This window comes from Anabas testudineus, chromosome 8 (genome assembly GCF_900324465.2).
Source record: "Anabas testudineus chromosome 8, fAnaTes1.2, whole genome shotgun sequence".
In the NCBI taxonomy this organism is placed as follows: Eukaryota; Metazoa; Chordata; class Actinopteri; order Anabantiformes; family Anabantidae; genus Anabas; species Anabas testudineus.
This window is the reverse complement of record NC_046617.1, coordinates 18,548,520-18,560,622: the sequence shown is the minus strand read 5'-3', so window position 1 is coordinate 18,560,622 and position 12,103 is coordinate 18,548,520. Positions and strand designations below refer to the sequence as shown.

Below are 12,103 nucleotides of genomic sequence, written 5' to 3'. Positions count from 1 at the left end.
AGTACATAACTAATTACTTGTTATGTTTACAACTTCAAACTGTACAATGCCTTATTGCTTGAAATAAAAGAGTATAATGCTAACTGGACTAACTACATGGTTTTTAATGCAATTGTACTAACTACTCACATAAAGTGACCCATACTTAGCATTTTATTAATTCCTTTTCACATTAGTCTGCATTTTGCTCCAATATCAATATAAAGACGATGCTGTGCAGTTGCATCTTTTACTACTATGATGAAAAACACACACATTTTAGTTTGGAAATCGGGCATCTTGCCAGACACCTCAAATCAAGTACAGGAACCAGACTGAACTGGTTTTGATTTGTCAGCATCCCCAAATTGATGTGTATTTTATGGTACTATGTTTTTTTTTTTTTTTTTTTTTGGTACTTTTATCTGCTTCAAACTTTTATTCACTGGGATCACAGTTTTATATTTGTATAGGAAACTTTACAACAAATAGGAACTGCTATGAAGTGAAAAGACATTATAGGAAAAAGGGAGGGAAACTTGGAAAATACATCTTTCATCCACAGAACTTCCTATTTATTTAAGACAAATAATAATGACCTACTTTATTAATTCCCTTGGGGCATTTTTGATAGAGAACAACAAGCTCTTTGTAACATTAAAGAATAAGGACCTTGAGTATTTGGTTTTTGTAATATTTCCAAGAGTGAAGAACACATTTAACTGATATATTAAGAAACGTTTTCCAAGAATGAAACCTCCCCTCTCTCAACACGTCTTGGTCCCATGATTGAACAGTAACTCTGATATATTTTCACAATCTGGATCAAAAATATCCTGGAGTATTTAACACAACAATTAAACCTACCTTTACATTACATGCTTTGGTACATTTGTAAACTTTTCTCCTCATGAAACTGCATGAACAGCTTCTGAAAGCCTGCACAGTGAAGGTAACTGTGACACAGGCTACTACAACAACACATTACTATTAAAGAACACTTTAGGGTTAGTTTAGAAGTCTTGATCTGTTATTTGGCAGCAAACACATCCCATCACTGCCTTTCCTCTTTCATTCACACTTTCTTCTCCTCTCCCTCGGAGATAATATGCTCCGGAGATGCTCTTTTAAACCACTCACACCAAGAGCCGTCATAAACACACACCCCTGGGTGGCCGAGCAGGTGAGCAGCCAGAACGACGTGACACGCCGTGACACCAGAACCACAAGAAGCCCAGAGTGGTCGCTCCAGGTCCACTCCTGCCTCTCTGAACAGTTTGGTCAGGGCCTCGGTTCCCAGCATCTTTCCAGAAGGATCCAGGAAACAAGTGAATGGCATGTTGACGGCACCGGGGAAATGGCCTGGCAGCGTGTCTGTGGGGATGGGACAAGGGAGAAAAGGATTTACAAGGTTGATTGAAACTTAAGTCATTTTAAAATAAACACAAACGTAAATTAAAATGTTAACATACAAATTAATTAAGAATCACATGATATAGGTTATGAAATACTGATGCAACCAAGTTGTAACTTGATTAATTAACTGCAGAAACATCACAGTTTCTTTTAACTCTTTAACACAGACAATAAAACTTTCGTTGCAAAATTCTGACTTTTGTGCAATGATAAAAATACTTTTTTTGTTTCCTACCAGGTCTGGTCTCCGGCTCAACCCCCCTGAACCTGCCAGCAGACCTGGAATCCACAACCTGGACCTGCTTGGTTCGGATGTTCTCCAGCACGTCTTCATAACTCTTCACCCAGGCCTGATTCAGAGTCGCTTGGAACTCTCTGCGCTCCGGCTTGGAGTAGTCCGATGCCACCGGATGGCCTTCAGCTTCCCAGCTCTTCATGCCACCGTCCAGCATCGACACCATACTGTGTCCAAACACCCGGAACATCCACCACACCCGCGGCGCACTGAATGACCCAAAGTTGCTGGTGTCATACACGACGACGTGCGTGTCGTTGCCAATTCCCAGATCTCCTACATACTCGGAGAAGTGTTTGCAGGTTGGAAGCATGTGATCAAACCGTGAGCTCTTGTCACTGCATTCATCTATGTCGAAGTACGCGGAGCCTGGGATGTGTTTCTGCGCAAATTCAGCTTTTGCGTCTCTTTGCATTATCGGTAGAAACCACGATGCGTCAAGAACGCGAAGTTTGGCACCGATGGCGCCGTTTGTGACAGCATCTGTCAGCCACTGGGCTGAAACCAGAGCTGGGGCCTTTGTCGCCATAACGAGGAACTGAGAAATGTTCCAAACTCTGGAAGAGAAACGGCCCAGATGGTTTTAAGGATGTTCACTGAACAGCTGGAAAATGCTTTCCCTGGGTTGAACTTCTGAGGAAGTGCACATCCACCAAAACACCAGCAGGTTGAGCTATTACTGTATATATTTACATGTTGTGACACCCAGAAGAAGAATGCATTAGAGGTTGATGAGCTGAGGTGTTGTAAAATAAATTAATGGGGGGGGGGGGGCTCTTTTTATTTAGTTTAAAATTATCACACATCATCACAGTGGGGAAAATCATTCTTCTTATCTCTAACAGGTATTTACCTGCATCATAGGTGTATTAAAATTCACAAGTCTTCTTACAACAGTCGATTAAAGTACGACTTCTCCAATTTTCAAGTGACTACGTCTCTTGTCAGTATCACTAGAATGTTAAGTAACTGCTAAACCTGTGCATTTAATAGCTGTATTTGTCCATTGAGCCTCCTAAATTAAAAAAACTATATCCTTGTTCTTTATTACTGAGGAAATTTAAAACCTAAAACGTGTTACAGGACGATAGGAGGGCAGCGGGGAAGCAGTCGATTAAGGCTTCTGGTACTTTGTTGATGGCAACATTACTAAATGTTGGGTTGTATAAAACACATGTAAATGCAGAAAGAAAGCAGCCAGACACAGGAGGAAGAGTTGGAGGAGTCAGGGGCAGGGGGAGGCAAAGAAACTGAATTGCTTAATTGGAGTCACTGCTTCTAAATTATGGACAAAGCCTAGTTTTTGTGGTCCAACCAAGTTTTCTTCTCACTGAGCGTTTCACCACCGAACCAACTGGCCAGGTCTTGGAGAAAGTTTCATATTGAGGTAAGGTGATTTTATTTTGAAGTGAGACTCAATTATTCAACTTTAGTATGTCGTTATAAATCTAAACTCTGAGTGATGGTAAAATTATTTGATAGATGTATAACAACAAAGTCAGATTTGAAGTATGTGTATGAGCACTCAGGGAGAACTCGCTGAAATGTGACTATTTCGCCACACACATATTTATTTTCTGTATAAATATCCCTGTATAATTAAGAACAAACCACAGCCACAAAAAGATCCTACAATTGAATCAGCACCTTTATTTAATGGTTTCAACAGAACCATAATATTACTATTAATATTATAATATATTATTACTAATATAGAGTTAGGACTCATTGCAGGAGTCCTTATATCAAATAAACTAAATGTGTTTAAATTAAATGCCAGATCATTTCTTCTTCACAACATGACAACATGAGAAAAATAATTCCTTCTCCAAGTCCTTCACTGTGCACAGGAGCACAGTTGTCATTTCTGTGACTCGAGTATTTGGGATTTTGTTGTTGTTAATGTTTTGTTGGATTTTTTGTTGATGTAGATTTTTTTGTTTGCAGTGGTTTGAGTAGAAAACTAAATTCAGGTGTATCTAGTGAAATTTCAGAAATACATATTTCAAGTTTCTAACAGAAGAAACTGAAATTGAAATGCCTGGCTTGATTCCACTGAAGTAAAAAGAGAAAACATTTGTACAGTATATAATTTGATGTAATGACCCTTTAAAGTAAGAATCGAAATATGAGAAAATGCTTGTGAAAGACAGGCTTTTGCTAATTTAGTTTGGTTTGACAAACTGTAATTTTTTTAATGTCAGTACAATCTTAATGTAAGACAAATTTACATTGAATAAATAAACATTTTGTAATATGGTCCATAGCAGTAGTACCAGGAGTAATTCTTACAATCAGCTATTGAGCTATTGAAATCACAAGACCATGAGCCCATTCTCAGATAAGATACAGACAACTAGCAGTGATGGGACAAATCATTAGAAATCTAATTATTCAATAGCCGCACAACGCAGAGGGATGCATTTCTTTAACAAGAAAGCTTTAGCAGTTTTAGTTTTGCATAGACGGGTGGGAGACTAACTAGTTTCACGTGTGAGCAGATGGGCTTGGTTATGAGCTGTTACTAGGAGATTCCCACAGAGAAGGGAAATCTCGATGCAGTCTTTTCATGTATACCACACATTTACACAAAGAGACCTGTGTTAGACTGAGCCCCCTTCACCATAAATCACATAATTGACTAACTGGTGGCAGTAATGTGAAAAAGGCTGGATATCATGTGAAGGAAGTGTAAGGGATGCTAGTAATATAGAGTATGTTGTCTGTGTGTCTGTTCGCGATCAGAGGGGAAGCCTGATCCGTGCTCAGTTCATACTACATTCACCAGCGTGTTAATGCTAATGTTAACAAACTAAACACAAAGCATCGTTGGGGTTGCTCGCACCATATTCAGTCTTTCGTATTTGTATTCTCTTTTTCCTCGTCTCTTTCTTTCTAGTGTCCTCCATTTCAACAGGATGACCCTTCTCAAGTACCCTGTTCCAGAATTGGATGTTACGTTGCAAGAAGTGAGCCGTGTCCTGCAGCTCACTTTAAATCCTGCTCTTTACCCTGAGTTTAAAAGTACTCTTGAACAGCAGAGGGAAGTCCTTCAAGAAGTTCAGCAGAAATTGGCAATCAGAGCTTCAGGCCAAGAGAACTGGGTGACAGAGCAGTTCAAGACAGGTCTGCTGTCTTGTCCTGACCCCCTGCCCACCTCCACTGTCCTCCCTGTTGTTCTTCTCCCATCCAAAGCAAAGAAATGTACCCAGCTGGGGAGGGCAGCTGCGTTGCTCTGGGCAGCAGCAAAGCTATATAGTGAACCCTTGTTACTGGAGGGCAACGCGCCAATGGAGCGCACACAACAGTCTGAGGTATTTGCTGCAAGCCGGATTCCTGGCAGGAGCCAAGATCAAATTAAGGTGAGATTACTGGTAGGACACAGTTGGAAAGATAAAGTAAGGTGTTTATAGATTTCATGCAATTTACAACAAGTTAAATATGTCAGGGTGAATTTTGTCACCCTCCACACTTGTAATGTTATGTATTTTATGTAAATAAAATGATCTTTAAACTTGTCATTTCCAGGTCTACCCAGAAAGCCTCCATGCCATCATCACCTGTGCTGGAGGAGTGTTCCCTGTTGACATACTGTGGCGTCCCAGCACTGGTGGACCAATTTCTGCTCGATCATTTGTTGACATCTACAACCAGCTGACTCAGGTGATGACACAACCTAGTGCAGGAAAACAGAACGGTCCCACTGTCATTTGCAGTTTCTCAGCTCTGGAACGTACAACTTGGGCTGCCATCAGAGAACAGATCCTGGAACAAGGAGGGGAAGCAGCTGCATCACTGGGGCTGATGGAAAGTGCCGTGCTGACACTCTGCCTGGAAGACTGCAACGCACCCTCTGACCTGGCTGATATACTCAATGCAGTGAGGCTGGGGGGAGGAGGAAACACTCCATGTCTGAGACATTATGACAAGGTATTAGATAAAAATTCAAGTTTTCAAGTTCAAGTTTTCAGATGCATTCCTCTTTTTATTCCTATTTGTACACACCAATAATCCCCTTTGAGCCAGTGCAAAGATTATATAGTGAGTCCCAGTTACCATTAGACATGATTCCAACTTTATGGGCAACTTCATATACATTATTTCAATGATTTATGAAAAGGTTCAAATAATTATATGACAAAGAATTTCAGTTACACTCTTAGAGCATTCCCATTGGTTTCTATTTGTGGTTATCAAAAGTAAATAAGGGTCAGAACATTCAGTCTTAAATTCAGGTAATAAGCTAAGCTGGTAAAATAATTAGATTTTGATAAGTGTAAACATATGACTGGGAAACAAATACAGTACATAGATAATTAAATAATTTTTCTTCTTTTTGACAGGTGGTGAACCTGGTGGTGTTTAAGGACAGCACAGCTGGGATGGTGTTTGAGCACAGTGCTGTGGATGGGATGGTGGCTGGCCTTATGACTGAGCGTGTGTACAATCTGTCTGAGACTGCTGACTTACACCTAGTCCAAATGGACAAGGACAGTGTGAATGGGTCTGTCACAGTAAACAGTGTCAAGTCTGTTTGCCCAGCTTCTCTAAAATTCCCCTTGCAAGGTGCAGATAACCATCAACCAAGCCCTCCTTTAAAATCTACACATCCTGTTCTCACTTTTGATGTGCCCTCGTATCCTGATGTCTTTTCTACTCTTAGGGCTCAAAGAGGTTTGTATGATGCCTGGATCAATTTTTCTTTGCAGCTTTCCCTGAGACAGACTCTTGGGGAATCTGCTGCAAATCTCATGCTTGTCACTCCTACCCATATGCGCCACTTCAAACATGGGCGTTGTGATCCTACATACTCAATCACCATGCATTCTCGCAAGTTAGTAGGTGCCTTGGCATCCTGCCTTGGCCCAAATAACAAAGTCCAATACACTTCTGACCTCCTACAATTGTTCCACATGGCATTCTTGGAGCATAAGAACCTCATCAGAAAAACCAAATGTGGTCAAGGTGTTGGTCCCCACCTAGCTGCCCTGCGCCGATCTTTGCCATCTGACAATCCATTGAAAAAGTTCCTGGACCCCTTTGGATGTCCATCTGTGTATCTCACAGGTACAGATCTGATGGAGGGTGTGGAGTGTGGAGTAGGAAATGTTTATGCACAAGATCAGCTCGCTGTGACCTATCTTGGTAAGCGAGATATGGTTCGCATTGTGCTTAATGGGAAAGGAAGCTTTGCTCTGGCACTAGAGAAGCTTCAGGAGACTCTCATTGTAAATCTGAAATTAGTGTTGCTTCTTGCTGTCAGATATGCCATTGCAAGCCAGATGGGAGCCTTGGAGTGTCTGCTCCATCTTGGTCAAACACAGAAAATAAGTGCAGATACATATCGCTGTTCAGAGAGCGCAGACAATGGAAAAAACACAGCTGACTCCACCTCAGGCATGAGTCAAGACTATACTCTGGTGATCCATGGTGGAGCTGGAGAGGAAATGATGCTGAACACCCAAGTGAATGAGGTTATTGAGTTTGCTTTACAGACAGCTTTAGTCCTCGGATCTCAAGTACTTCAACAAGGTGGAAGTAGTCTGGACGCAGTTCAAAGGTCAGTGGAAGCTATGGAAGACTGTTTCCTGTTTAATGCAGGTAAGGGCTCAGTATTCAACAAAGATGGCAAAAATGAATTGGAAGCAACCATTGTAGATGGCAGTGCAGGGAGATCAGGATCAGTTGCTTGTGCAAAAAGTGTGAAGAACCCAATAAAAGCAGCCAGGTGTGTCATGGAGAAAAGCTCACATGCACTTATTGTGGGAGATGGGGTTGAGGAGTTTCTGCAAGGGTTGGAGGAGAAGGAGAAACCTGTTGGGCCTGAGTATTTCTACACAGATATACGTCACAGAGAGTTAACTGCAAAGCTCAGTGCTGGAAATACTTTAAAAAACAATCACCCTCAGACAGTTGGAGCTGTGGCCTTAGACCGTTGGCATAGGTTGGCTGCTGCATCATCCACAGGTGGGTTAGTAGGAAAGCTAAAAGGGAGAGTTGGGGATACAGCAGTAGTAGGGGCAGGAATATATGCTGATGACAAGTTAGCTGTTACCTGTTCTGGAGATGGAGATGCTTTTCTGAGGCATACAGTTGCACAGAAAATAGCCAGTCTCTATCATCACAAAGGCTACAGCCTTAGGCAGGCATGTAGAGAAGTCATGACTGAAAACCTGAAAGGGTTCTGTGCAGGTATTATTGCTGTGGACACTAAGGGTGATGCTATCATTGAAACAAATGCTGGTGTGATGTTTGTGGCCTCACTGATAAGTGGCATTTCACGAGTCGAGGTCCTTAGGCCCCTGAAGAACTTCTCTAATGTGATCTGGGAAACAGATGAGCTAGTTGCCTTTCTGAATCCCAGTCCCTGGATCACTGGCTCGACCATTCTGACCCGAAAAACTCTTAGTGGGGCAAACAGCATCTTCCATTTAGCTTTAGCTGATTTTGTGGCAGTGCTACAAGGAGCAAAAGCTGTTTCAAGCTTGCTATGTGAGCGACTGGGAGTGCAGCGGTGTGCCTTGGTTTTCTATCCAAGCCCTGATCATTCAGCACAAATCAGAATTCTCCCACTTCATGGTTTAGAGCCAAAGTGGCAGCCCCATCTTGCTGGAGAAGAGGAATTCCACACTTATGATCCAGGTTACTGCACCACAAAAAGTGGGCCATGTTGGGATGATGAAGCACTGACTCAGGTCCAAGCCAAGATTAGAAGTGGACTGCCAACACCAAATGCACCCTCTTGCTTTGAATTTTTTGGGGACCCTTCCAATGATAATCTCTTCAGCCGTATTGTACGTGGAGAGCAGCAACAGTGGAGGGTGTGGGAAGACAGTGAGCATGTTGCTTTCCTAACACCATATCCAAACAGTCCTGGACTAACTGTTGTGGTGCCACGCAAACCACTCACCAGTGACATCTTCAAAATGGATGAAGCTGACTTCAAAGCACTAATTCTAGCCACTCATAAAGTTGCCCAACTACTGGAAAAGGAAATGAAAGCTCGAGGTGTTGCACTGATCTTTGAAGGGTTTGAGATCGACTATGCTCACGCCAAGCTAATCCCCCTGGTATCGTCATCAGATGGCACTCACATGGCTGAGCTGAAACCAGAATTCTTTGAAAGCTACCCTGGATATGTGTCATCACTGGATGGCCCAGCAGCTGACTCAGAGGCCCTCAAAAAGATCCACTCCAAAATCACCCAATGCAGGCCTCCTCATTCGTGGAAAAATCCTCAGTCTCATTCCAGACTTGCCATCAAGAGCCAATGGTATCGCAGTCTGTTCCAGATTCAAAACACTCTTTTCCACAGCACAGTGGAATACTTCAACAGTTTGTGCCAGTACAACTATGCTCTGACCCCTCTCACCACAGACACCATCTCCTCACCAATGGGTCTGGGATCTGACTCAGAGCCAGTTTCTGTTAACTTGCTGGGTCAGGACATCTACCTGGCGGACTCAATGCAATTTGTACTTGAATACTTCCTTCGTTTCCAAGAGAACCTGCCAGGGGCCTATTACATATCTCCAAGCTTTAGAGGGGAAGATCCTGATGCCACACACTTGAACCAGTTCTACCATGTTGAGTGCGAACTGTTGGGTGACATGGACAATGCCATATCTGTAGCAGAGGGATACTTGGCTCATCTCACCAAGACCATGTTGAGGAAACACTCTGATATAATTCTCAACACTGCTGGCACCTTTTCACATGTCACAGCCATGCTAAGTAAGCTGGATGGAGATAAAACACTACCAAGAGTTTCTCTGGATCAAGCCATTCCCATGATGCCCTCTGCTGACTGTTTAGAGTGGGTCCAAGATGGTCAGCCACAGTTCGGGAGAAAGCTCACACGCAAAGGAGAGCGGGTCTTGATAGAGAAGTATGGTGGTGCTGTTTGGCTGACTGAGATGGACCATCTGGGAGTTCCTTTCTATCAGGCATACGCAAAAGGCACTGGGCAGCGCAAAGCCAAAGCTGCCGATCTTCTGCTTGGACTGGGTGAGACCATGGGTCTTGGTGAACGTCATTCAACCCCTGAGATGGTGCAGGAAGCTCTCAGACACCATGCAGTTCCAGAGCAGCCCTACAAATGGTATATTAACATGCGCCAAGTGAAACCACTCCTCACTAGTGGGTGGGGAATGGGAACAGAACGCTACTTGTGTTGGCTGCTTCAGCATAACGACATCAGAGATATACAGATCATACCTAGAATGAAAGGAATGAAATTCATGCCCTAATTATGTGTTTGTTTTGGATTTTGAGACAAAGCATGGGATAGAATGCGGAAATTAATTTCCTATTGCCCTTCATCCAACATGACCCATGGATCCGTAAAACATTTTTAAACATCTCTGATGAAAAAAGACCATTATGTAAACATAGAGATGTCAAAATTCATGTTACAGGATTTTATTGATTTTATTGTGCTACAGTAGAAATACATATAGATTCTAAGCAGATATTATTATTAATAATTAATGAATTGTCATTTCTATGTTTTAGATTGATTAACATTAACATAATATTCACAAATATTATTTTACATAATATAAATAGCATAAATAAGTTGTTCGGTTCTTGTAGTTTATATTCTGATTCATAATTCTTTTGATTATGCAAGTAAATGTTTATCTTTCTTGATTGATTTTTTTGTTGTTGTTTTCTTTCATAATGTTTTTATATGTTAAGGAATTTATTTGAAATTGTTGTTTTTAATGAAGTAATAATACTTTAAATTGATATCACAGCAATGACTGGCCTGCAAACAAATATCAGATGTTGCTGAATTGTTGAAAACTCTAATGGAGCCCGAGTCTGTAGGAGCCTCTGATCATTGTAACCTTGGTTTGGCCTCAACCCCATTTTAAAATGTATTTAAAATAAAAACAGATTAGTATCAGTTTGTCATACTGTTATTCCTAAGCAAAAGGTTAATGATTAAATTATTACACTGGAAATGGTTAAACTCTGCATCATTGTACACAGTTGAGTTGAATCACTAGCAACAGTCTCAGGAAGTAAATTAATTTAATGTTTAAATAATTGATACTGCTTAAAGCAAGATTCAAGATTACCATGTTTATGTTTTATAATGATCTATGCCAGATTTTTCTTTATTATGTTACAAATTAAAGATTATTACAGAACATTGCAGATGAAGTTTTGGATCAAAAAATGAATCCTAAATGCAAATATCAGTGAAAATAATTGTGTAATTATAAATATATATAGTAATTGAGGTATGCAATAAACATAAAAGTAGTGATGGTATTTATTTTTCAGTCGCCCTTTTCTGTGAGAGCAGCAACCGTTTTGGGTATTCTACCTATTTAATGATCTATAGATTAATGATCTATACATTTAGTCTAATGATGTACATAACTACAATGTTAAGATACTTGATACTTGTACTTCTTTTACTCCAACGATTCAGTCATACCATACTTACATTTACTTATTGCCATTTCACAGTTTTACTTAGGTACTCCTTATTTGCACATGCTGATTTAGTTGATTTGGTTTCAGAGCATGTATTTATTAATTCAGCTTGAGTAAGAATTTTAAGAGCTACTTCTTATTGTAGTTGAGTACTTTTTAGGCAAGTACTTACACTCTTAATTGAGTACAGACCACCTGCTTGATTATGTATCATTGTGTGTGGACTACAGTTGCAAATTAGCTCTGGAGCTAACCGTGACACATTTACATTTCTCATGCGAGCCCATAAATGTCAGAACAAACAAACAAACAAACAAACAAACAAACAAACAAACAAACAAACAAACAAACACATAAACAAACAATACAAACTCATTGATAAAGATATAAGGCATTATTTGTGAATGCATCATATAATGTAATATCTGATATGTAAAAACATATTACTATACAGTCTAAAGGTTTATTAGTAAATTATTTATTAATAAATAAATACCATGAATTTAGTAAAAAATTCGCAATTCGCTTTTAAAAAAATATAAAACGGACAAACCGGAAGTAGTATGTGAGCAGCAGGCTATTTGTTTCCGGTTGAGACTGCTAGGTCTGACCCCGGCTTGATCAGAGTCCTGCTTCAGTCTGAAGAAAGAAGTTTCATCTAATTTCTGAAGCGTATGTTTGCTGTTTCTTTACAATTGTGTACTGCTTTTTTTGTGGACTGATGCTTTTACTATGTCGCATGCATTTTTAGGAGTATGCTTTGTAAATACAGTTCGTTGAAGTTAAGGTCAGCGCTGCAGCCTAACAGCTAGTCAGCGTGTTTAGCTAACAAGCTAGTCAGTAGAAGTGTGACTCTTCGTGGAGCCATTTTCTGAAGACAGAGGAACCTCGGCTGATTGCCATGCCGCTATTCTCTGTTCTGTTGTGAAGATTGTCGTATAACAATCGTTGGAAATTGGTGAG

At 40.6% G+C, this 12,103-nt stretch overlaps 2 protein-coding genes across 4 annotated transcripts; one reads left to right on the top strand and one right to left on the bottom strand.

Annotated features, from left to right (window-relative positions):
* Positions 1-368: 368 nt before the first annotated feature.
* On the bottom strand, positions 369-2,442 carry zgc:162544 (uncharacterized protein LOC796025 homolog). The gene is made up of 2 exons (XM_026350370.1): positions 1,631-2,442; positions 369-1,353 (listed from the first exon to the last, which is right to left on the bottom strand). The coding sequence occupies exons 1-2, from the start codon at positions 2,217-2,219 to the stop codon at positions 1,055-1,057; spliced, it is 888 nt and encodes a 295-aa protein (XP_026206155.1). The 5' UTR covers positions 2,220-2,442; the 3' UTR covers positions 369-1,054.
* Positions 2,295-10,299, top strand: LOC113155617. 3 transcript variants are annotated; one of them, XM_026350352.1, is made up of 5 exons: positions 2,340-2,357; positions 2,877-3,077; positions 4,590-5,052; positions 5,219-5,620; positions 6,034-10,299. In XM_026350352.1, exons 3-5 carry the CDS (start codon positions 4,609-4,611, stop codon positions 9,937-9,939), a joined length of 4,752 nt encoding a protein of 1,583 aa, XP_026206137.1. In that variant the 5' UTR covers positions 2,340-2,357; positions 2,877-3,077; positions 4,590-4,608; the 3' UTR covers positions 9,940-10,299. The 3 variants fall into 3 exon arrangements, with proteins under 3 accessions (XP_026206145.1, XP_026206137.1, XP_026206129.1); XM_026350360.1 differs by lacking the exon at positions 2,877-3,077 and having other exon boundaries at positions 2,295-2,357; XM_026350344.1 differs by lacking the exon at positions 2,340-2,357 and having other exon boundaries at positions 2,454-3,077.
* Positions 10,300-12,103: the final 1,804 nt, after the last annotated feature.

What these genes read in the sequence shown, in the direction of transcription:
- zgc:162544 (XM_026350370.1), bottom strand. Translation starts at nt 2,219, where the DNA reads ATGGCGACAAAGGCCCCAGCTCTGGTTTCAGCCCAGTGGCTGACAGAT. An exon ending in TGAGCCGGAGACCAGACCTG is followed by an intron (nt 1,354 to 1,630) that starts GTAGGAAACAAA and finishes CCATCCCCACAG; the next exon opens with ACACGCTGCCAGGCCATTTC.
- LOC113155617 (XM_026350360.1), top strand. Translation starts at nt 4,609, where the DNA reads ATGACCCTTCTCAAGTACCCTGTTCCAGAATTGGATGTTACGTTGCAA. An exon ending in GGAGCCAAGATCAAATTAAG is followed by an intron (nt 5,053 to 5,218) that starts GTGAGATTACTG and finishes TGTCATTTCCAG; the next exon opens with GTCTACCCAGAAAGCCTCCA. An exon ending in GTCTGAGACATTATGACAAG is followed by an intron (nt 5,621 to 6,033) that starts GTATTAGATAAA and finishes TCTTTTTGACAG; the next exon opens with GTGGTGAACCTGGTGGTGTT.